Below are 22,203 nucleotides of genomic sequence, written 5' to 3' on the forward strand. Positions count from 1 at the left end.
AAAAAGGAAACAGATAGAATAGAAAAAGAATAGAGCAAGCTAGTGTTAGAGGCTTTTTTTGCTTTTGTTAATTGTATAATAAATAAAAAGAAAACTAATACATAGAATACATAAAGAATAGAGAAGCTAGTGTTAGTTTTTTTTAAAGAATAAAATTAGAATAGAGAGTGCCAGAGTTAGAGTGTCAAATAAAGATGGAGTTTTTAGCCGATTCTTGAAGACGGCTAAGGACTCAGCTGCTCGTATTGAGTTGGGCAGGTCATTCCACCAGGAGGGAACATTTACTTTAAAATTCTGTGAAAGTGATTTTGTGCCTCTTTGGGATGGCAAAATAAAGTGACGTTTACTCGCAGAAAGCAAGCTTCTACAGGGCACATAAGACTGTAAAGGGGTGCAGAGCCAGTGGTGGTTTTGTAGGCAAACATCAATGCCTTGAATTTTATGCGAGCAGCTATTGGTAGCCAGTGCAAATTGATAAAGAGAGGTGTTACGTGCATTCTTTTCGGCTCATTAAAAATTAATCTTGCTGTCGCTTTCTGGATTAATTGTAAAGGTTGTGAAGCATGTTCCGAAAGAAAGGGCCTGATCTTCTTGATGTTGAATAAAGCAAATGTGGTCTGAGAAAGTCAGCTGATCTTCAATCACAACTTAAAGTTTTCTGGCTGTTTTTAAGGAGTTATGGTTGATGTGCCTAAGTGAATGGTGAAATTGTGATGAAATTAAGGGTTTGATGGAACCACAAGCAGTACTGTCTTGGCAAGGTTCAGTTGAAGGTGATGGTCCTTCATCCAGCAAGAAATGTCTGTTAGACAAGCTGAGATGCCAGCAGCTATCGTCGGATCATCAGGATGGAATGAGAGGTAGAGCTGTCATTAGCATTGCAGTGATATGAAAAGCCATGTTTCTGAATTACAGAACCTAGTGATGCCATGTAGACAGAGAAGAGAAGAGGTCCAAGAACTGAGCCCTGAGGCACCCCAGTAGTTAGATGTTGCGACTTGGACACCTCACCTCTCCAAGATACCCTGAAGGACCTATCTGAGAAGTAAGACTCAAACCACTGAGCTGGGGTTCCTGAGATGCCCTTTGCCAAAAGGGTTGACAGGAGGATCTGGTGGTTAACTGTGTCAAAAGCAGCAGACAGATCCAGCAAGATAAGTATTGAGTATTTGCAATCCTCACTCTTAAGTCTTAAACAACCAACAACATAGAACAATCCATCCACCACTGAATGTCCTCTTCTGAAACCAGACTGGTTGCTGTCGAGGAGGTTGTTCTGTGTGAGAAAGGCAGAGACTTGGTTGAACACAGATCGTTTAAATGTTTTTGCAATGAAGGGAAGAAGGGAAATGTTCAAATATTTGTTACAAAGATAATTAAATGTTCAAATATTTGTTCAAAGATAATTCATTCAGCAACAAAGCAAGTGATGTGAGTGAGTCATTGAATCATTTAGTTAACCATCTATTTTAAAAACACTATTCAGGAATGATGCACCACTACAGTAATTCTGCTTGTGTTATATTCATAATTATAGGCCTACTAATAGTAGTACTTACAGTTTTATACTATATTCTGCCTGCTTTGTCATCTGTGGTGCTTCAGGGATTAGTACACATTCTTTAATGTAAGAATAGAGTCTTTCACTTTTACTTTTATGATTTTCAAAAAATCTTATTCCTTTTTCCTTTTTGATTTTCAACTACCTTGGAAAGTTTCAATCAAACGTTATCATGTGATTCATCCCTGTGCTGGTTGGTTTGGGTCAAAGAAAAAAATACTTCTGTAAAAAAGGATGCTGGAAAAGAGTGCATGTATTCACTATATCTGTCATTTTTAAGAAGAAGAAGACAAAGAAAAATAAAAGATTAATTGTATAGATTTTTCTAAGCATCTGGATAGGATGTGCATTTCTATTCTCTCAGGGCTCTACACATTAAAGCTAACAGTGTCAGAAACAGTGCTGGTGTTACACAGAGATACAGAACCACAATACACCATCGGAATTTAAACTACTTTCACATTTTGCTGCATTGAGCTGCTATATGGTAATGTCAAATATTGAGAATCAAGTAGTTAAAAAGAGCATGGTTTGCTCAATGAATGATATTCAATTCAAGTTTAGTTCTAAAACTATTTTTGAAACTAAAACAAAGAAACACATCAGCATTTTCCAACCACCCTGGTGCCAATGAATATTTAACTATTCAATAAAGTAGTTACAGATTATTGCATACAGACCCATGAGACAATAGCAAACTGAAATCTATATTTTTATTCTCAGACTACCCAGCACAAGTTTTCTGAGGCGATCTCGAGAATGTGATTTAAATGAGCAGTGAAACTTCATTCTACTCCTCTGAACCCAAATGGCTTGTTATTTGATAAAAATGCTATATTGTATTTGTGTTGTTATACATTGGCAAAAGGTAAATTAAGATATAATGTGCAGATATGTCCCTGTTTACTCCACAATTTATCAGTCTGGAAACTGGATTAATAATACATTTAAGGTTAAAAAAGAAAAGGTGTCGGTTTATGGTTTTCAGGAGCACCACTGGAGACATATTGAGAACACTGCAAAACAATTCAAAAAGACACAGACAAATTTACAGAAGGCCAGGTACTAATACTTAGAGAGGCATCTGTAATTAGGTTTTTAAGCCATAGCACCACTTTATGCATCACATAAGTAACCATGGACCATGAGATTCAAAGACCATGAGTTTATCCAGGCAGGAGATGAAGTAATGATGAAAAACTGAGCAATTTATTGGATATTAGCTGCAAAAAAAAAAATTCACTAAGAATATTATTAAAGGGGTCATATGATGCGATTTCAAGTTTTCCTTTCTCTTTGAAGTGTTACAATCTCTTGTTGCATAAAGAAGATCTGTAAAGTAGCAAAGACTAAAGTCTTAAACCCAAAGAGATACTCGTCCACACCCCCCTAAAACGCCTCGTTTAAACACGCCCCCACACAAATAAATAACGTGTAACCTTTGATTCTCACTGTTGCTGCCGGCAACTGTTTAGTTGTGAAAAGGAAAATACTTTGTTTGGCCTTCCAAAACAGGAGCCATGTCGTGGAGACGCTGTGTTTCGTTGTGAAAGCGAAACTACTTTGTTTTGCCTTCCAAAAGAGGACACAACTAGAAATCAGTGGTTAAGTTGTATTTACAACACTGTTCCAGAACAGTTCAATCCAAATATTTAGTGTGCAGCACATTTTATGAAGGACTGTTTCCTGATCCTGGGAGAGAAGACTACAATGCCGGCTGTTCTCACTCACAGTCTGTAAGTACATTTACATATGTAAAGGATTTGCCACTGACGATTAAAACGCAGGTTTTAATTAGTGTAGAGCAGCTTTTCTCAATTTCTAGTCTTTGCGCCCCCCTGCTCTGCACATTTTGTATGTTTCTCTTATGGCTTCAGATGTTGGTTCTATTCAAACGTAAGTGCCCTGCGAAGTGGACATCATAGGATATTCCACCATGATTCCAGTTCGAAGTGAATGTACATGTTCCATTCAAAGTGCATTGAAGCATGCGAGGAATGGAATTGAGAACCGCTGGTTTAGAGTAGCGTTTGTTTGTCGTTTCTCCGATCATAAATGCAGACATGGTTTTATGTTTATGCGGCGCAATGCAAAGCAACAAGTAAAAACACAGTACAAGTCATTATAATCCGTAATTATGTCCCCACTAGATGCAACAAATGGCTCGTTTGTAATGGGTTTTATTGTTTTTGTCTTGTGCCGCCAGTGTTCTGACCGGGACGACAGTATGTTAAGGGACGTAACATTTCTGTCACACGCTTTTGGCATTCGGCCAATCACAACACACTGGATAGCTGACCAATCAGAGCACACCTCACTTTTCAGAACGATGAGCTTTGTAAAAATCGATGCATTTCAGAAAGGCAGGGCAGAAACAATGTACAGTATGTGGAGAACTGTGTTTTTTGAACCTTAAACCGCATAAACACATTTCATTACACCAAATACACAAAATAATATTCTTTTTAGCAACATCATATGACCCCTTTAAGCAGTTTCTCACTGCATATTTTTGACAAACAGTGTAGGTCCTTGTGTCAGTCGCAGCATCTCTGTTTCTCAAATGAAACTGCATTTGTCACAAAAAAGAAAACAAAAACAAGAAGACACACTGTGAATTGGTCTTATGGTAATTTTTGTGGCTTAATGTGGGGAATAATTGACATATGCGTCCCCCAAGGAGCACTGAAGAAAAAAAATTAGACAGCCAAAATAAACCTCTACCACTTTTAAAACTGTTAGAAAACATGCTTTAGTAAGATGATCTGGATCACTGTGGTTTTTAATGTCCATATCCCATTAGTGATGGTGAGATTCTTCTTACAATTGCTCGCCCAACCCAGTTTACTTCTCATTTGGTGCATTTTAAAAAAATTACTTTTCTAAATCTTTCTTAGTCTAACAGATTATTGGAGCATGTTTTACAAGAAAATACTTTTTTCAGTTTTTCTTTGTCAAAATTTTATGATTAATTCACTGTTACTTGCCATTTCTTTGTAATTATTTGTGAAATTTGTGAAAATTGTCTCAAAGGAAATTCTACTTTATATTCAGTGGGTTAAGCGAGGTTTCATTTTGGACCCTGACTGGTAATCTGATAAAAGTGTCAATCAATTTTACAATTTTCTTTTAAACGAGAATTTGGGGAGTCAGTTCTTTCGGGAATTTCGAATTCACAATCATGCTTTGAACAGCTTTGTTATCCCCAGCTGAATTTCTATTTCATTACATTCAACTGTATCCTCCTGACACGATTTTGTCCTCTAATATGAAAAAAATCCTCATGTGTGGGTGACGTAAGGGGGTATTTTGAGCCCTTCCCACCCATTGTAACCCTGTCCTCTGCCTTTCCCTATTCCTTTCTTCTCCCATCCCTCGTTCTTACAGTCAGCTGCTCCCACACAGGCACATGCCCACGGCGCTAAAGATGGAGAGACAGGGATATTGGCAGGTCCGTTGTGTAGCGCCACAATCCCTCTCTCCCACTCCCTCCTCCTGTTTCTCCCTCTCTCTCTGTTCTATAAACACACGGCGCTGTGATCTGAGGAGCTCAGCAGCCAGCGGCACATTGAGATGAGCATCACGATTCCAGCAGACTCTCTCTTTGCTCGCATGAGCAGGTGCAGCTCATAGAGAGAAAGCAAAGCAGCCCGCCACGGATTGATCCGCACACTCCTCTTCCTCCTCTGCTCCGTCTGCCTCGTTTCACACAACCTTTGCACTCCTTTGTCACTCATTCAAAACATCTACCCACCTGAAGCCTTCACCCGACAAGTGATGCCTAATCGCACCAAGTCATCATCTTTATCAGCTTGGCACCCGTCCCTCTCGGACAGCTTGATATACTAGTCTGGCCCAATTAAACTGTCCCATTATTTACTTACAGAGTGACATTTAACCTTAGCAACACAAGCTGTCACATTCAATGACCTGCTACAACCAATCAAATCGCACGGCTGAAATGTGACGCTCCTATTGTAGGTAAGCTCCTGACCTCTCCCAGAAATTCAGAAAAGGGTTAATGTGACGAGCTGTGAAAATCAAGGTTTACCCAACAGATGCTGCCTCATTACATCAAGCTCAACCCCGCTAACACTTCAGAGCATGCTCAATCGATACAATAAGCCTCTAAAGTGTTCCCCTTCAGTATCCTAGCGGTCAAACAGACCCGCGGCATATTGACCAAGAAGGGCGCTGCACACCCTACACGCTTCCGCCCTGTCACTGAGCAGTTATTGGGCAAACGGGGTACATTTATCTATTCTTCACACAACTGGTACTAGAAGTCAGGTCTGACAGTGCTGCTTTCACTTGCAACTGTTCAATAACTATTGAAACAGTTAAAGACATGAACAGCTTGTTTTTTTTGTTTGTTGTTTTTTTTTTGTTTGCCCTATCTATTATCTCTTTGACACATACAATCAATACATTATCAACAGCAAACTATCATGGCAGTGCCCAAGCCCATTATAGATCAACCAATATCAACTTACATGTGTTTAAACTACAAAATAGATTTACTTACAAGTATTTGATAATCTCAATCCCAGATATTATATAATATAGTTAACAAATTTGTGAAAACTTTGCATAAAAAGGAAAAATCAAATAAAAACCAATCAGTCATACAGCGCTATTGTTGCTGTGATGTGTTTTTTTTAAAATTTATTTCTTTATTTGAAAGGGGACAATGTACAATTAATAAACATTAAAACAATGTAAATGTACCCGAGTTAGCTCAAAAGTGCTAATTTTCATCGGTAGTCCCCCATGTGTCATGTAACAAGCTTGAAATAATAAAGTAATAAATGATAAATAACTGTCAGCTTTAAGAACTCACGTCGAGGGCTTGGCTAGAATATTTGAAACGTATGTGCGAAAGGTTTAACTGATTTAAAAATGACACTAATAATGCTGTTTTGGGATGGGCCATATACCGGTAGACCTGATTAGAAATTTATCCACTGGTAGAGATTTTCGACTATTGTCTCTATCGCTAAACTATCGTTACTAGTCATTCGACTATCGTTACAAGCTCATGTGATGTTCTGTGCTACGGGGTCATGAAAATGTAACATTTGCACAAGTTTTTGTTTTAAAAACAAGTGATGTTAAGCTGTTGAAAAGCAATCGGCAGTGAAAGAGAATTCATTTCGTAATATGAGAAGATGGTGCTCATAAAGAGAGGGAGTAGTTATTTTGGACACTTTATATGCCTTGAACCGTTAAATACACAAACTTATATGTGTCAAAATGCTCATCTTTGCAAGTATCCCTGTTAACACAGTCATTTAGGTCTTAAGTGAAAGCAAACAGCTGAGAAAGAAAACACGTGTTACAGTATATTAGATCCGGGCAGCTCTTAAAGTGACAGCTGTCTAAAATTCCTATGAAACAAATACTGAAAATAAAAGCTACTTAAAAGTATTTTGTGTATTTGTGTTATTTTTTTGTTGAGCAACAAAAATAAACCATTTACAGGCACAGCATTGGATATACTCAATGTTTTTCGATTGTGGGTGGCAGTGATGGAAAGCACTCGTATGCCTGCTTCGCCAAACGTGATAAAGCAAGGTTTGAGGAGTCATGTATTGGGGGAGCTGGAAAAAATAGTTGATGGCACCAGAATGAGAGAGAATCTTACAGAAGAGTGTCTGTGAAGAATTTTAGAGGCATTAAATTCAACTTTTTACTACAAAGAGTAGGTTTCTAAAAACTTGTAACATGTTTTTAAAATTTTCCTCATTATCAAGGACACTCTAATATGTCATTGACCTGTACATTTATTGGTACACAGCTAGCAAGTACGTTAAACAAAAAAACCTACAGACACAAAATCTAAGGAGGTTTCAGGTGGATATGAGTGGCCTGTAGCAAAGATCTCTCTAAAGGGTTTTGGAGTGTAAATGGAGCCTTTTACCACTTCTGCCTCAGAGCCTCTAGCCAGCCATCTGAGAGCATCAAGTGCCCAGTTCTGTGTTGCTAAGGCAGGTGCGGCACTCCAATGTAGGTTAAATGGAACATTATATCCACTGCAATAAAGTTTTCTGTATACTGCAGGACATTTGCTGTCCTTCATGATTGCTCCTTGTCAGATTGTGCAATATGACCCCATTGAGATCTTGTGCAATGCCCACAGCAGACTGTGTGACATCTTTTATGTCAACTGTTCGATGTGCATCTTAGCTAAGACTCTGGTTATGATTGACAGCCATGACTGGGCGTTTTACAGTCCCCATCACATTCTGACATCCTCATTGACATGCAAAATTGAAATGGGCTGCTCAAACAAAAGCAAGCTGTTTTTTTTTTTTTATTATTTAAAGTGTCTGGAGTCTGTGGCTAGGCTAAAGAAGATGTCATTCTTCACACCAGACACCAGAGATAATTTTGATAGTATGAAAATAACTTGAGGGCTACAAGACATTTGTGTTAAGCCTATCATATTGACAAGTATTTTCAACTGAATGTCTCTCTCTCTCCTTCTCTCTCCGTCTCTTTTGGTCTCTATCAAGACACACACACACACACACACACACACACACACACACACACACACACACACACACACACACACACACACACACACACACACACTGATAACGTAATCAATTGCTGTGCTCCAATTGGTTCTTCATTTAATGGGTGTCATAAGAGTAGTCACACTGGAGAAATGTGGCCCACATATTTTAACATAACCAGAACCCAGTAAGAGAAGATTCATCACAATTAATTGGTCATCATTGAGCATGTCACATTAAGACTGCAGATTCTGCATTACAACTTACTTGTTTTTACGATCTGCAAATTTTCTCAGTAAGCAAAAACATGGCAAAAATTCTAGAATGGTGTCTCTGGGTTAGCCAACTGTACAGTGAACATGGGAAACAATTATCAAGCACATAATGAAATCAAAAGAACGCATACACCAAAAAATAAAATAAATAAAAATAAAAACATTTTCTTAGTATTTGTATTGTTGTTCCAGTAAAATACATCTAAACAAGGATGTATTACCTTGAAAGCTAAATCATGTAAGATAATATAAATAATAAAAATGAAATATATTTCAAGTACCTCACTAAATTTGGCAGTTATTTTTAGGATAAGGAAAATAAATTTGATTTTTTTAAACCTTTGTTTGTTTAACCTTGGTGTTGTTAGCACCATGCTCTACCAGCTGGGCTACAAGAACATAGTTCACAAAAACTAATGCTGATGCCATGAAAATGATTTAAATTAAAAAAGGGGGTTTTGTCACGTACATGAAAAACACTGATATTAGGCCAATATAAACTAATGTTTAAAAGTCTAGTGTCAGTGCAAATGTTTTAATGTTTTTGAAAGAGGTCTGCATTTATTTAATCAAATATACAGTAAAAACAGTAATACTGACAGGTATATCTTGTTATAGTAACTGTTTTTTTAATACATATTTTTAAAGGCTATAACATATTAAAATGTCATCTATTCCTGTGATGGCAAAGCTGAATTTTCAGCAGCCATTACTCAAGTCTTCAGTGTCACATGGTCCTTCAGAAATCATTCTAATATGCCAATTTTGGGCTCAAGAAACATTTCTTATTATTATCAATGTTTAAAACAGTTGTGCTGCTTAATATTTTTCAGGAATCTGTGATGAATAGAAAGTTCAACAATTATTTGAAACAGCAATTATTAGTAAAATTATGACTTCACTCTCACTTTTTGTCAACCGAATGGCTCCTTGGTGAATAAAACTGTACATTTCTTTAAAAAATAATAATAATAATAATAATTTTAGTTTATTGTGATAACAAGGTGGACACTTTTCTCAAGATCTTACCATAAACTATTACCTACCTCAGCTCTTGGCTTAAAAAAAATATATATAATTTTGCACATATTCTTGATAGGGTGTTATCAAGCCTTTTTGTGCAAATGCTTGCCCGTAGTCGGGGCATTTGATGTCACATTTCTACACGCAAGCTTATTAAGATATTGCACAAGTTTTAGCTCCTCCATGTCACACCTTCTTCAATACATATAAAGGGAAAAGTAAAGAAAAGTGTATTGAATTGGATTAGCATTTGCAGAGCCAGAAGATGCATGAAAACAACCTCTGTCAGCAACCACAGCTCCTCATGTTTCCCAAAACATACCTTCTAAGAGAAAAAAAAAAAGAATCAAGGCATTGATCCCATTACACTAATGAATCCTCTGCATTCCAGTGCACCTGGTGTGGACCAATTTGACACTGAGCCAGAATGAAGAATATTAAAGAATTGTGTTATATCTTTACCTGAGGTGTTGTATTAAATTATAGTGGTTGAGGGCCAAATGGTGTTTCAGATGCTTGGACGGAGACCATGCGACTAAAAGCTGATGTGAGATTAAACTGCCTTCTTTAATCCATTTTGCAATCAGGTTGATATGGCTGTCATTAGAGCTGTTGCCTTGCCTGCTTAAGATTATTCATCGCTTCATTTGAGAAAAAAATTATAAATGGGGTAGTCTAATCATCTTGGTGAGTGATGAATAGCATATCTATTTGGCATATCATTTATCCAAGAGCGTATGAAAACTGCTGGTCAATTTACATGCACGCATGACCAAACCGCAGACAGCACCACTGGCTGTTAGAGACTTCCCACCACAACCTCTCTCTTGCCCATGTTTTGAGGGTAAAGTGTGAGGTCATTAGCATCTTCCTGCTTTAGTGACTGCACTGTAAAGATCCTCTAGAGGTGCTAAAAGCATAATCACATGTCTTTGACTTCATGCACCATGCTGGACTTGTGTGGGGAGGCTGATGTCACACCGTAGGACTTGTATCCTCTGCACATCTACAGTCTTTGATCTTATCAGTGGCCAAAATCCTACTCCCCTTGATGGAGGATATTGGAAAGCTGTCTAAAGCATCTGTTCTTCTATATCCTCAATTCTATCGCACACACTGAAAGGTCAAAACCAAGAGTCATATATCTTCGCTACTAAAGGCTGGGTTTAGAGGGACAGTTCATACAAAAACGAAAAGCATCATTTACTCACTTATGGCGTTTTTCCACTGCATGGTATGACTCAGCTTGGCATGGCTCAGTACGGCACGGAACGGCTCGGCTCGGTTTAGGTTTCCACTGCAGTTTAGTATCGCTTTAGAGGGGGCGGAATTATTCACATATTGTTATAGTTGTGCCGCCTCTACTACCAAGACTCCTGAAAAACTTTTTCATTCCGCATCGCCCCCATAGACTTTCACCCCATCAAGCCGAGTTTACACGTCACGTTTTGGTAATGGTGCGGCTCACTTGGAACCTCAACTGAGGTGGTACTAAAAAAAGTACCAGGTCCCAGGTACTGTACCCAGTGGAAAACCCCCCAAAAGTGAACCGTACCGAGCTGTCCCGTGCCGTACCGATACTTGTCAAACTAACAAGCTCCACGGAAAACAGAAGGAGATGTTAGATCAAGTTTCAAAATAAAAATAATCATATCAAAAGAATCAATAGCTGGGTTTCCATCCAAAGTTGCTAATTTAACTTATGCGCAAAATTGAAATATTGAATAAAACATTTGCGAATAAGCACCGTTTCCATCTAACGAGTCAAAAGAACAAAATCGTCACTTCCTGATAGAACTGGCACTATATATCAGTAAGAAAACAAGGAAAAGCCAATGAATATAATCATTTTCATATATAATAATTTACTTGCGCCTCAGAGCGAGCAGAGTAAAAAAACAAAATAAATGCAGTCATTGCTTTTGTAGGTGGATGCCTGCTGTTAGGGAACGCAGTAGTGTAACAGTTCTGGGAGGATATTATACAGAAATACTATGATGACGGACTTTGCTCGGGCATTTAAAAATGACCATAACAACATTTTTGAAAATTACCTTTCATGCAGTGTGTAACACAGCTCTAAGTGAATGAAAACATCCTGCAAATCTGAAAGTGCACAGTGTATAAAGTTATTGTCTCTCAAAAGAAAGAGTCGACTCTGAATCATTGAAATCAGTTGTTTTTAAAACGAATCCCAAGCTGTTTCATGTTGACAGCAACATGAAACATTAACATATTGCCCGTCCACCAAATTCATTCTTTGCGACTAGTACTGTGCTCACAAACGCTGCTTTATCAGGCATTACAGGCATGATGCAATGAAAATGAAATCGACCAATCACCGCAGATTAGTGTCACACAAAGGAGGGGTTTGGAAAAACGACTCACTGAGTGAATCATTTGGGATATGTTGAGCAAGTAAGGTAAAAATAAATGCATATTATAAGACAACGAAAGTGTATTTTGAACTTGCATACATGTCAACCTGTTGTTGGGGACTCCAAAAACCAAAATATGAACCTTTCATAACCCATAATAGGGGCACTTTAAGATGCTGTGGAACAAGATTGTTCCGCTGGTTAGTCAGGTTTTGCCATCCCATAGTGCAGTCACATGACTTTTTTGATGCACATGAAGGAATTTACTCGGCAAATGCATTTCCATCTCCCATTATTCACATTAACCCTTTTTCGCACAAGTCAAAAACCACCTCAAGCCAGTATAAAAACTTTTTTATTCAAAATTTGGCATTTCCATCACTCATTTTTGATGCAATACTTCAAAATGCGCATAAAAACAGGGTGATGGAAACATAGCTAATGAGGCTTTTGTGTTATATTCCAAGTGTTCTCAGGTCATATGAAAAAATAGTTTTCAAAATTTCAAGTTTATCGTTTCAAGTTGCACTTTTCAAACTTGCCATATCACAATTAAATTCTGTTTGCTATTAATGACATCAAATCATTTTTAAAAGTGCACTATGTAACTGTGTATTCTCTACTGACATCTGTGACATCTGAAGTTGAACATGACCATATTTAAATTAAGGAACATTGCTTTTTCTTTTTAAAAGAACTTCCTTATGCCAAGGCTACATTTATTTTATCAAAAACACACCTAAAAACAGTAGTATTATGAAACATTGCTGCAATTTAAAAAATTTACATTTTTGAATATTTACCATTTTCTATTTAAATTAAAATGTAATTCATTTCTTTGATGGCAAAACTGAATTTTCATCATCCTTCAGAAATCATTCTAATATACTTATTTGAGGGTGCTTAAAAATTGTATTATCAATGTTTTTTTTTTTATGAATGATAGTTCAAAAGAACAACATTTACTTAAAATTATGATGTTCTGTACCATTACTGTCACTTTTGATAAATTAATTTCTTTAAAAGAACAGAAAAGAAAAGAAAAGAAAAGAAAAGAAAAAAAAAAAGAAAAAATGTACTTTCCCCAAACTTTTCAATGACAAAACATTTTTAAGTCTCTTTTATGTGCTTTTTGTACAATTTATCTGTTTGGCAGTCACCAACCACTTTCTTTGCATGGAAATAAACATCTCACAGACCTCTTCACAAAAGAAAAAAGAAATATGGAATGACACAAGGGTGAGTAAAATAATGACAAAATGTATTTGTCATCACTTGTCTCTTCTGGGTGCACTATTCCTTTAATTGCCGCTGCTCTTGTAGTCCTGACTAATGTCTTCTCTGACTCAATCAGTTTCACCAGCACACTCGATCTCTATTTTACTCAATCCATCTTTCAACAGTACCACCAATTTATCCATCCTCTCAAACAAGTAAACAGCCACTAGTGTGATTTTCCATGGAAATATAGTGCACATGCTTTCTGCCACTGACACCTGTCTGTAATCTCTACTCAACTTTTATCCAGCTCTTACATGTAAACCCCTGCAAGGGCTGCGGCATTTCAGCTAGAGATGGCAGACAGATTTTTGATGGATTGAATGCTGCCAATGATCAGACAGGGTGATAACAGAGACTCTCCACCGGTCCATGCAGTTGGTGCACAGTGACACATAGGAGTGATGTGAGCTAACACTAGGAAGAAGGTGTCCTCAGGCATGCTATTTTTGCCGAAAGCTTGAGGGAAACATATCTGACCTGGCTCTCTCCAAGAAGCATAAATGTAAGTTTCATGGTTCTATCCCTTCTTCCAAACAAAATAGAAAAATCTTCCAAAGGTACTGCCAGCCAGTGCAGATAAGAGGCTTGAGAGAAACAGATTCTTTGGAAGGAGCGGGGGGAAAATTGCAAATAGTGTGGGTATGTGCAATCGTGAGCTACAAGATACAAAAGGCCACTGAAGAGCAGACTCACTGCACTTGTGATGCCCTTACCTGCAAGACCATTTGAAAGGGTCTTTTGAGATGATAATATCGCCAGTACAATCACATGAGTTTCAGTGCAAACACGAATCACTGATCAAGGCCAGATTTCTTAAAACTGACAGCATTGAGTGCCATATTTGAACATTTAGACTTGGAAAATGTGAGTCACAAAAGCATAAGCATTGCGATATCCCTAGAGAAATTCAATTAATAGACAACAGAATGCAAAGAGTGAGCTTGTGCACATACTGAAAGAAAAACAAACATGGCATGGAAAAGCACACATCACAGACTAATCCTCCTTTGGCCAAATTTGTCCAGACAGACTCGTGCCTGGCAGTGCAGCGAAGCACGTCGTGAGGACAGTAAATGATAAAGACACCAATCAGAACGAGGCGCAACCCCTGGTCAAAGGAAAAGGTGTTGAGAGAGGGAATGAAACCACGGGTCTCCGGCCACCATTTTGTATAGCGCTGTATTGATCCTCTCACTGATAAGGAAAGCAGGGCCAGAAAAAAAATGTCCCAGTTTCATTCATCACACACATAGATGCTGAGGAACACATCGTCTGGCCCTGCAGGGAGAAAGGCTGCTCAGAAATAGCCTGAACTCAAAAAGACAAGATATGAACGCAACACATGAATCCGAGTGCGGCCACTTCACGCCTACCTTCATTATGCAAACACATTTGTCATAACATTGCAAAAAAACTTGCTCAGATAGATGGATGTTAGTGGGAGGGGAGAAGCAGGGGGTTTTGGCGCAGAACGAAGAGACTGTACCCCAAACCGACCATTTAAAACATGTCCTCCAGTTCTCCTTCTCTTCATATCTATCTGCCTGAATATAGAGATATCCCTGTCAAGTGCTCCAGGGTACAGCTGTCAATCATCATGTGACAGAAACGGGGGGGAGGGGGGAACTGGTGCATGAGTCAATTAATATTCAGAGTGGATCTACATTTAGTCCACAAGTGCAAAAGCAGAAGTAGGAGGGGCACTAGAGGGATGAAACAGGGATGAAGGGGGGACTTTGATGATGCCCTTAAACTTGAAATGTGGTTGAACTTATGATGCAAATGATGCCATTAGTTATGCCTCAAATGTTATTGTGGACTCGGCAGACTTGAATTAGCCTACCTCCTATATCAGCAAACAAATGACTTAATTAGCTGGAAACGCATATTAGTTTGTTACAAATGCAAAGCAACACACACAAATGAAATATCAACCGGCTTTTACACTCCTGGCCAACAATAATTACATTCTCGCTATACAACTTACGTAGGCCTATTATCGTCTACTTAAGCAATTCAAAAGGTGATTTCGTTCATAACTAAAATAAACCCACAGCTTTACACTCAGTCATACTTTTACGCATAAAACAGCTGGTTTCGCGATAATAATAATAAAAAAATAAAATAAAATAAAAAACAATCACGCTTACCAGCACTATACTCACCAGAGTTTGCTGGTACTGAAGCACACGCTGAGAGGCTCGGTCTCGCGCCATAACCGTGTTTACAGCGGGAATTAAATATTTAAACGCTAGCCTATACGGTATTCCCAAAAGCCACAAGATCACCTCTGCATTAGGTGATTATGCTGCAATTCAACAAGCAGCATGAACTGAGTAACAGGTCCTCTTCCGCAGAAAACAGCCCAGCTGCCTATGCAGCTGTCGAATGAACTCTTCCCTCTTCCCGCGCGCGCACTGCAACATATGCCATAACGCAATGGAAACCCACTTTGTGTGGGAAGACAGGGGTTACTACACTTCATACCTGTTGACTCGATTGTCAAAAATCAATGGATATATTTTCTTCCGCTGTGTGAGTAATCGCTATCTTGCACTACCGTGAACTCAAGCACTTAACGCGTAGATTACGCATACCTGGCTGTTTTATGACTAAGTTTTAATGACCCGAGGCAGAACAGATATGTTTTCAGTTTATCATGCAAAGATTTGTTATTTACAATGAGAGAAACCCTTAAATGGGTACTCAAAGAGCTGAATTATTTTCTGTTGAAATTGGGATGCACCTGTTACCCTTCTAGATGATGAACAGATATGGAATGACACAGAGCATCTTCACTATGAAAGCCTGTGGAGAGCCAATGGGCAGTTTATTACACCGCTCATTAATATTACAGTAAATACTAAATATAGATGCAAACTTGAAATGCATAAGATGCATAGGTCCACAAGCACCAACAGCTCAAAGGCTTCATGGGATGAAAGACAGAATTCCTTGGAGAGAGAGAAAGAAACCAATAGGTTGTTAAACAGCTTTCCCTACAGAGGCAGAGACTGGTAGGCTGCTTTTGTACTCAGTAACAGGTCTACTGCCAGCTCAGGGAACAGCAGGGGCACAGGCTGGGATGAAATATGAATGTATCACTGTGAATTCTGACAGTTTTCTTGCAACACTGCAGTGTTTTTGTGTATGCATGCATGCTCATGCATACAGAACTCAAAATCCCTGTCCTCATAAATACTGATATAAACAACATGTCTTTGTGTTTGCAGCTGTCATCAAACTGATCATTGCAAAGTCATATCTGGTAATACTGCTATTGCTAATGTCACTGATTAACAGTTCTTCAAAGACACTGTTCCTTAAAGGTATAGTCCACCCAAAAAAGTAACAGTTCTGTCATTATTCAGTCACTGTAATGTTGTCCCGAATCTTTGGTTTTTGTTCATACCATTAAACTCAATGTAGTCCAATGTTGTTTATATCACTACTTTGAAATATCTTCTTTTGTGTTCCACAGAAGGAAATTAATTTTCATTTTTGAATTAACATAATATCTTTAAGATTAGTAAAAAATAAACAGACCTTATGTCTTTGTGTCTCCATACATCAGACTGCACTGTGCAAACCATCTTCACTTAACTATTATTTGTGCACACAGGCTACGTCACATGGTATGGACAGGTGAGCATCCCTACCCATTTGCATTCCTTTGAATTGGGTGTTCCAACGCCCTCAGCACTAACACACTGACCCAATTTGATGCATCTTCCACAAAACTTTATGAATGTTCTTTTAATGAACTGTGGAAGCCCGAAAGAGTTCAAAAGTATGGAAGCATATAGGTACCAAAATTCATTTTGAAATGTAATTTGCAAAATGACAATTCAATATGTAAAATGCCAATGCATTTCTGTATTTAAATTTACATTTTCCCATACATATGTGCAACGTTTATTGTAAAATGAAAATGAAATTATATAATTTAGATTTGCCATTTCCTACACTAGTTTTAATATGTAAATTAAAAACATATTTTAACACTTTATAAGTTGCAAAATGAAAACGAAAATGCATTACCCAAATTGATTAGATGTTTAAAATTGTCCAAGAACTGTAGAAAAATTATCATTTAAATGCCAATTTTCCTAAATGCATTTAGACTTACGGGTAGGACACTTGGGTTTGCATTTTCATTGTGACACCACATGATAATTGTAGCAAAATGCAGTGTGAATTTCAAAATGCATTCTGAGCCAAAGGTGTAGCAAAATGGTGATTTAAAGGTCATATGATGTTGCTAAAAAGAACATTATTTTGTGTATTTGGTGTAATTAAATGTGTTTATGCGATTTAAGGTTCAAAAAGCACATTATTTTCCACATACTGTATATAATTGTTTCTCCTCTATGCCCCACCTTTGTGAAATGCAAAGTTTTTTACAAAGCTCATTGGTCTGAAAAGCAAGGTGAGCTCTGATTGGCCAGCTATCCAGCGCTTTGTGATTGGCCGAATACCTCACGCGTGTTAGAGCCACAAGGATGTGCTGTTTTCTTTCAAATCAAAGCTAAATACACATAGAAACAGCACATCCTTGTGGCGCGGATGATACAGAAGAGCATACACTGTATACAGTGATATGGAGAGACACAGAGGAGACTGTTGACAAAGGAATTGTTGAATAAAGTCGTTATTTTTGTTTTCTTCGCTAACAAAAAGTGTTCCCGTTGCTTCATATAACCAAGATTACATGTCTGATGGCAGATGGAGTATTCTGACGATGACTTTCATACCCTTTATGGACCTTGACACTGTTATTTACTTGGCAGTCTATGGGACAGTCACAGGCTGCCCGGTTTTCATCCAAAATATCTTAAATTGTGTTCCGAAGACGGACAAAGCTTTTACGGGTTTGGAACGACATGGGGGGAAGTGATTAATGACAAAATTTTCATTTTGGGGTGGAGCACCCCTTTAAGATCTCTCGGTCTGTTTACACTCCGGTTGATGCCCGTGATCATACAGAAAAACGCTGTTATTCATGCCTTCCCCAGATGACACTTCACCAGTCTGATCTAGACGCAGCTGTCACAGAACATGGCACAGCCAAAGTCAGATAACTGTGATTATTATTATTAATATTAAAAATCATGGGCATCAATCGCAGTGTCCGGTGGCTGCACTTGTGACAGGCATGTGACGTTTAGGTGCCATGGAACACGCGCTATATTACGGATTAAAAGAGAGCAACAAAATATAATGTAAGGTGGTAAATAGTGTAACATTAGAATTGCACTATTTACTTACATGCATCACCCGGCGTGCAGACAGTGAGATGTGTGATGCACCTGCGACACTTAGGTGCTCGGGGACACGCGATCCATAGGTAAAAGTGTAGAATTGTCTGTCTGTTTGCTTATGTGCATCAATCAGAGTGTAAACCTATGTATTTTAGTTTTTCAAAAAGAGGACAGTAGGGGGCGGGGCTTCATCTAACAGTATAAGTAGCAAGGTTTTTTGTTTGCTTATTTTGTTTTTATAATAAATAAAAAGAAAACAAGTAGAAAGAATAGAAAAAGAATAGGGAATGCTAGTGTAAGAGGGTAATTTTTAAATAAAAATACAAGTCAATAGAACAGAAAAAGAATACATAATGCTAGTGTTAGGAGGTCATTATTTATAATAAAAAAATAAAAAATAAGTGAATTTTGAATTTCACACTGCATTTTGCTACAATTATCACGCGGTATCACGATGAAAATGCAATCCCAAGTGTCCTACCCCACAAGTCTAAATGAATTTAGGAAAAATGGCATTTAAATTATAATTTTGCTACAATTTTTGCTTGGTCGTGTTAAACGTATCAAATCAACTTGTAATACAATTTCATTTTAATTTTGCAACTTATAAAGCGTTAAAATATTATTTTAATTTACATATGAAAACTAGTTTAGGAAATGGCAAATGTAAGTTATATAACTGAATTTTCATTTTCATTTTGCACTAGATGTTGCACATATGAATTGGAAAATGTAAATTTAACTACAGAAATGCATTGCCATTTTACATACTGCAGTGTCATTTTGCATATTACATTTAATCTACTACCTATATGCTTCCATACAAAAGAACATCTTGTTAACTATTTAAATATGGGTCTGGGTGAGAAAAGGAGACGTCGATCCGTAGTAGGGGTGTGAAACAAGGGTCGATATTAGATTACATACAAGTATTGGCATCCCAGACAGGGAATAAGACCCAGTGTGCATAAAACTCAACAGCATGTGGCTCTCTTCAGCTCTGCCAAAATGGTTTTAGCTCATTCAAAATTCTATGAGTGTAAATACATTCAGGTTTGAAATACACTGTATTTTGTGATTTGAACAGACAAATAATGTACAAATGCGATAAAAACCAATGCATTTTTTAACTACACAGTTAATTAATTAACAAGTCATTTGCATATACAATAAAATATATTAAATAAATAAATAAATAAATATAATTTCACCGTAGAATACTATAAAAATACTGTGCACTGAGTCACTCTAAGTAGCATTTTTTTTGTAATTTATGTTTTTAATGTTTACTGTGTTACATTAGTGTCATGTGAGTTACTCTGATGGTGTTTTGTGTTTGTGTGGGCAACACTGTGCTCTGTCTTCAAGTTATTATTAGTCACTGTTGCTGGAGAGGCCAATGTTGCTGAACTTTAAGTCATCATGTGGCCTTCCATTTGTATCTTATCAGCACATTACAACAAACAGATTATACATCAGATAGGTTATTATAACACATTATAGCTGAATAACATATACACTTGGTCACCAAAATGCCATCCTGTAATGCTTGTAATCCTCAGTGTATTTTTATGGTAAAGTTCTAGCAAATACAGCTGACATTTTTACCATAAATTTACTGAGTGCATAATTTTTTTAATCAAACTTGAATTGATAGCTATTTATCAACTCCACATGATACCAAATCAATCAAGTTTGGAGATAAAGTTTCTCTCCAAGTTATGAGATTTTTCCCTCTCCTGAATGTGAAGTGAACTCTTCAATTTCCATTTTCAACTAAATGTGTCCCCTAAGTGAATGCAGAGTTGGAGATATCGATTTCTGTTTTATATTATGTAGATGCAAATATAATTTTTTTTTTTCTTGAGCTTCAGATTACTCCAACACTAAGGAAGAACCTTGAAGGGACATCGGATGTAAATATAAACGACTGAATCCACAGGGTTTCTTGAGAGCGATAGAACATCATCTTACATAGAGTCGGTCTGACAAAATTGTGTCTATTTGTCCTCATTAGAGGATCTAGACACGAGAATCAGGCGGGTGTTCAACTCCCTGCACGAATAACACTGTGCCCTTGAGCTCCACAAGATAACCAAGTCGATTAAATGCCCTTCGGAATAAGAATGCCATGCAAAAGCTTCAAAAAGGCGAACGGGTTGTTCTGATGGCAGTTGAGTGACTTCTAACGCGCTTTAACAGCGCAGTTTATCGGCAGCAATACTGGACACCTTAACAGGTTGTTATTTCGTCTTTGGCGGCTACTTACATTTTTCCGCGCCGGCTTTTAGTCTTGGTAAGAGCTCCTCTTGAACGCAACAGTCCAAACGTCACCTACGCCGCTCCATTTAATGACGCAAAAAATGTAAGAAATCCCCACACAATTAAAGCAACGCAATCAGTATCGAGTAATGACGTCACTGCTGTTCGGTCCCAATTGTTCGTCTAGACGATGGAGATACTTTCTGTGTAATTGTCCTCGCCGGTGAATTGGCAGTGCCCTGTTGCTGATGCCTCTCGCTCGTCTTTGAATTCGCCTCACACTGGAAGCTAAACTTCAAAAAAGCCAAGCGCTTCCATTAAAACATACTTGTCGGTATTAATGCATCACCTAAAAGCTTCGGATTAGTGTGCACTGCACGCGCTGATAGGTAAAGGAGTAATTAAGCTGGCAGAGCCTGGGGCGCGTGCACTGGCCAGGAATTGATTCTGTGATGCAATGCGGGTTCCGTCACTGGTTTAGTTATTGCGGGTTGACTCCACTTCTGTTCCTATTGCCTGTCATTAATGCCATGTGATGGCGCATTTGTCTTCATCAGTGCATTGTGCTGATGTCATTTTGACAGAATGTTAAGTTTTAAAGTGCTTAAATTCGTTTCAATAAGTTACACTTTATCTATCTATCTATCTATCTATCTATCTATCTATCTAGAAAATCCATCTGTCCATCCATCCATCCATCCATCCATCCATCTATCTATCTATCTATCTATCTATCTATCTATCTATCTATCTATCTATCTATCTATCTATCTATCTATCTATCTATCTATCTATCTATCTATCTATCTATCTATCTAGAAAATCCATCTGTCCATCCATCCATCCATCTATCTATCTATCTATCTATCTATCTATCTATCTATCTATCTATCTATCTATCTATCTATCTATCTATCTATCTATCTATGTAGAATCTCCATTCATTGATCCATCTATCTATCTATCTATCTATCTATCTATCTATCTATCTATCTATCTATCTATCTATCTATCTATCTATCTACCTACATAAAAACCAAATGGTTTGTCCATAGACTGGTGACTCTTCATGGACGCACAGCTGGATCTCCATTCATTCATCAATCTATCTATCTATCTATCTATCTATCTATCTATGTATGTAGAATCTCCATTCATTGATCCATCCATCTATCTATCTATCTATCTATCTATCTATCTATCTATCTATCTATCTATCTATCTATCTATCTATCTATCTATCTATCTATCTATCTAGAAAAATCTCCATTCACATCCATCCATCCATCCATCTAGAATCTCCATTCATTCATCAATCTATCTATCTAACAATCCACCTATCTATCTATCTATCTATCTATGTAGAATCTCCATTCATTGATCCATCTATCTATCTATCTATCTATCTATCTATATCTATCTATCTATCTATCTATCTATCTATCTATCTATCTATCTATCTATCTATCTATCTATCTATCTATCTAGAAAATACATCCATCCATCCATCCATCTAGAATCTCCATTCATTCATCAATCTATCTATCTATCTATCTATCTATCTATCTATCTATCTATCTATCTATCTATCTATCTATCTATCTATCTATCTATCTATCCATCTATCTATCTATCTATCTA

General features: G+C 37.5%; 1 protein-coding gene across 3 annotated transcripts in view; it reads right to left on the bottom strand.

Moving 5' to 3' along the window:
• The window catches only part of LOC109070274 (chloride channel protein 2-like), a 61,526-nt gene extending 40,427 nt beyond the window's left edge, over positions 1 to 21,099 (bottom strand). For 2 of the 3 annotated variants that reach the window (XM_042718022.1, XM_042718021.1), the window contains exon 1: positions 15,205 to 15,494. In XM_042718022.1, the coding sequence (XP_042573956.1) occupies positions 15,205 to 15,255 (51 nt within the window). In that variant the 5' untranslated portion in view covers positions 15,256 to 15,494. Of the gene's footprint in view, positions 1 to 15,204; positions 15,495 to 20,569 lie in introns of those variants that run through there. The other variant, XM_042718023.1, reaches the window with a different exon arrangement.
• Between the last annotated feature and the right edge of the window lie 1,104 nt (positions 21,100 to 22,203).

This window comes from Cyprinus carpio, chromosome B2 (assembly GCF_018340385.1).
Source record: "Cyprinus carpio isolate SPL01 chromosome B2, ASM1834038v1, whole genome shotgun sequence".
NCBI classification, from domain to species: domain Eukaryota; kingdom Metazoa; phylum Chordata; class Actinopteri; order Cypriniformes; family Cyprinidae; genus Cyprinus; species Cyprinus carpio.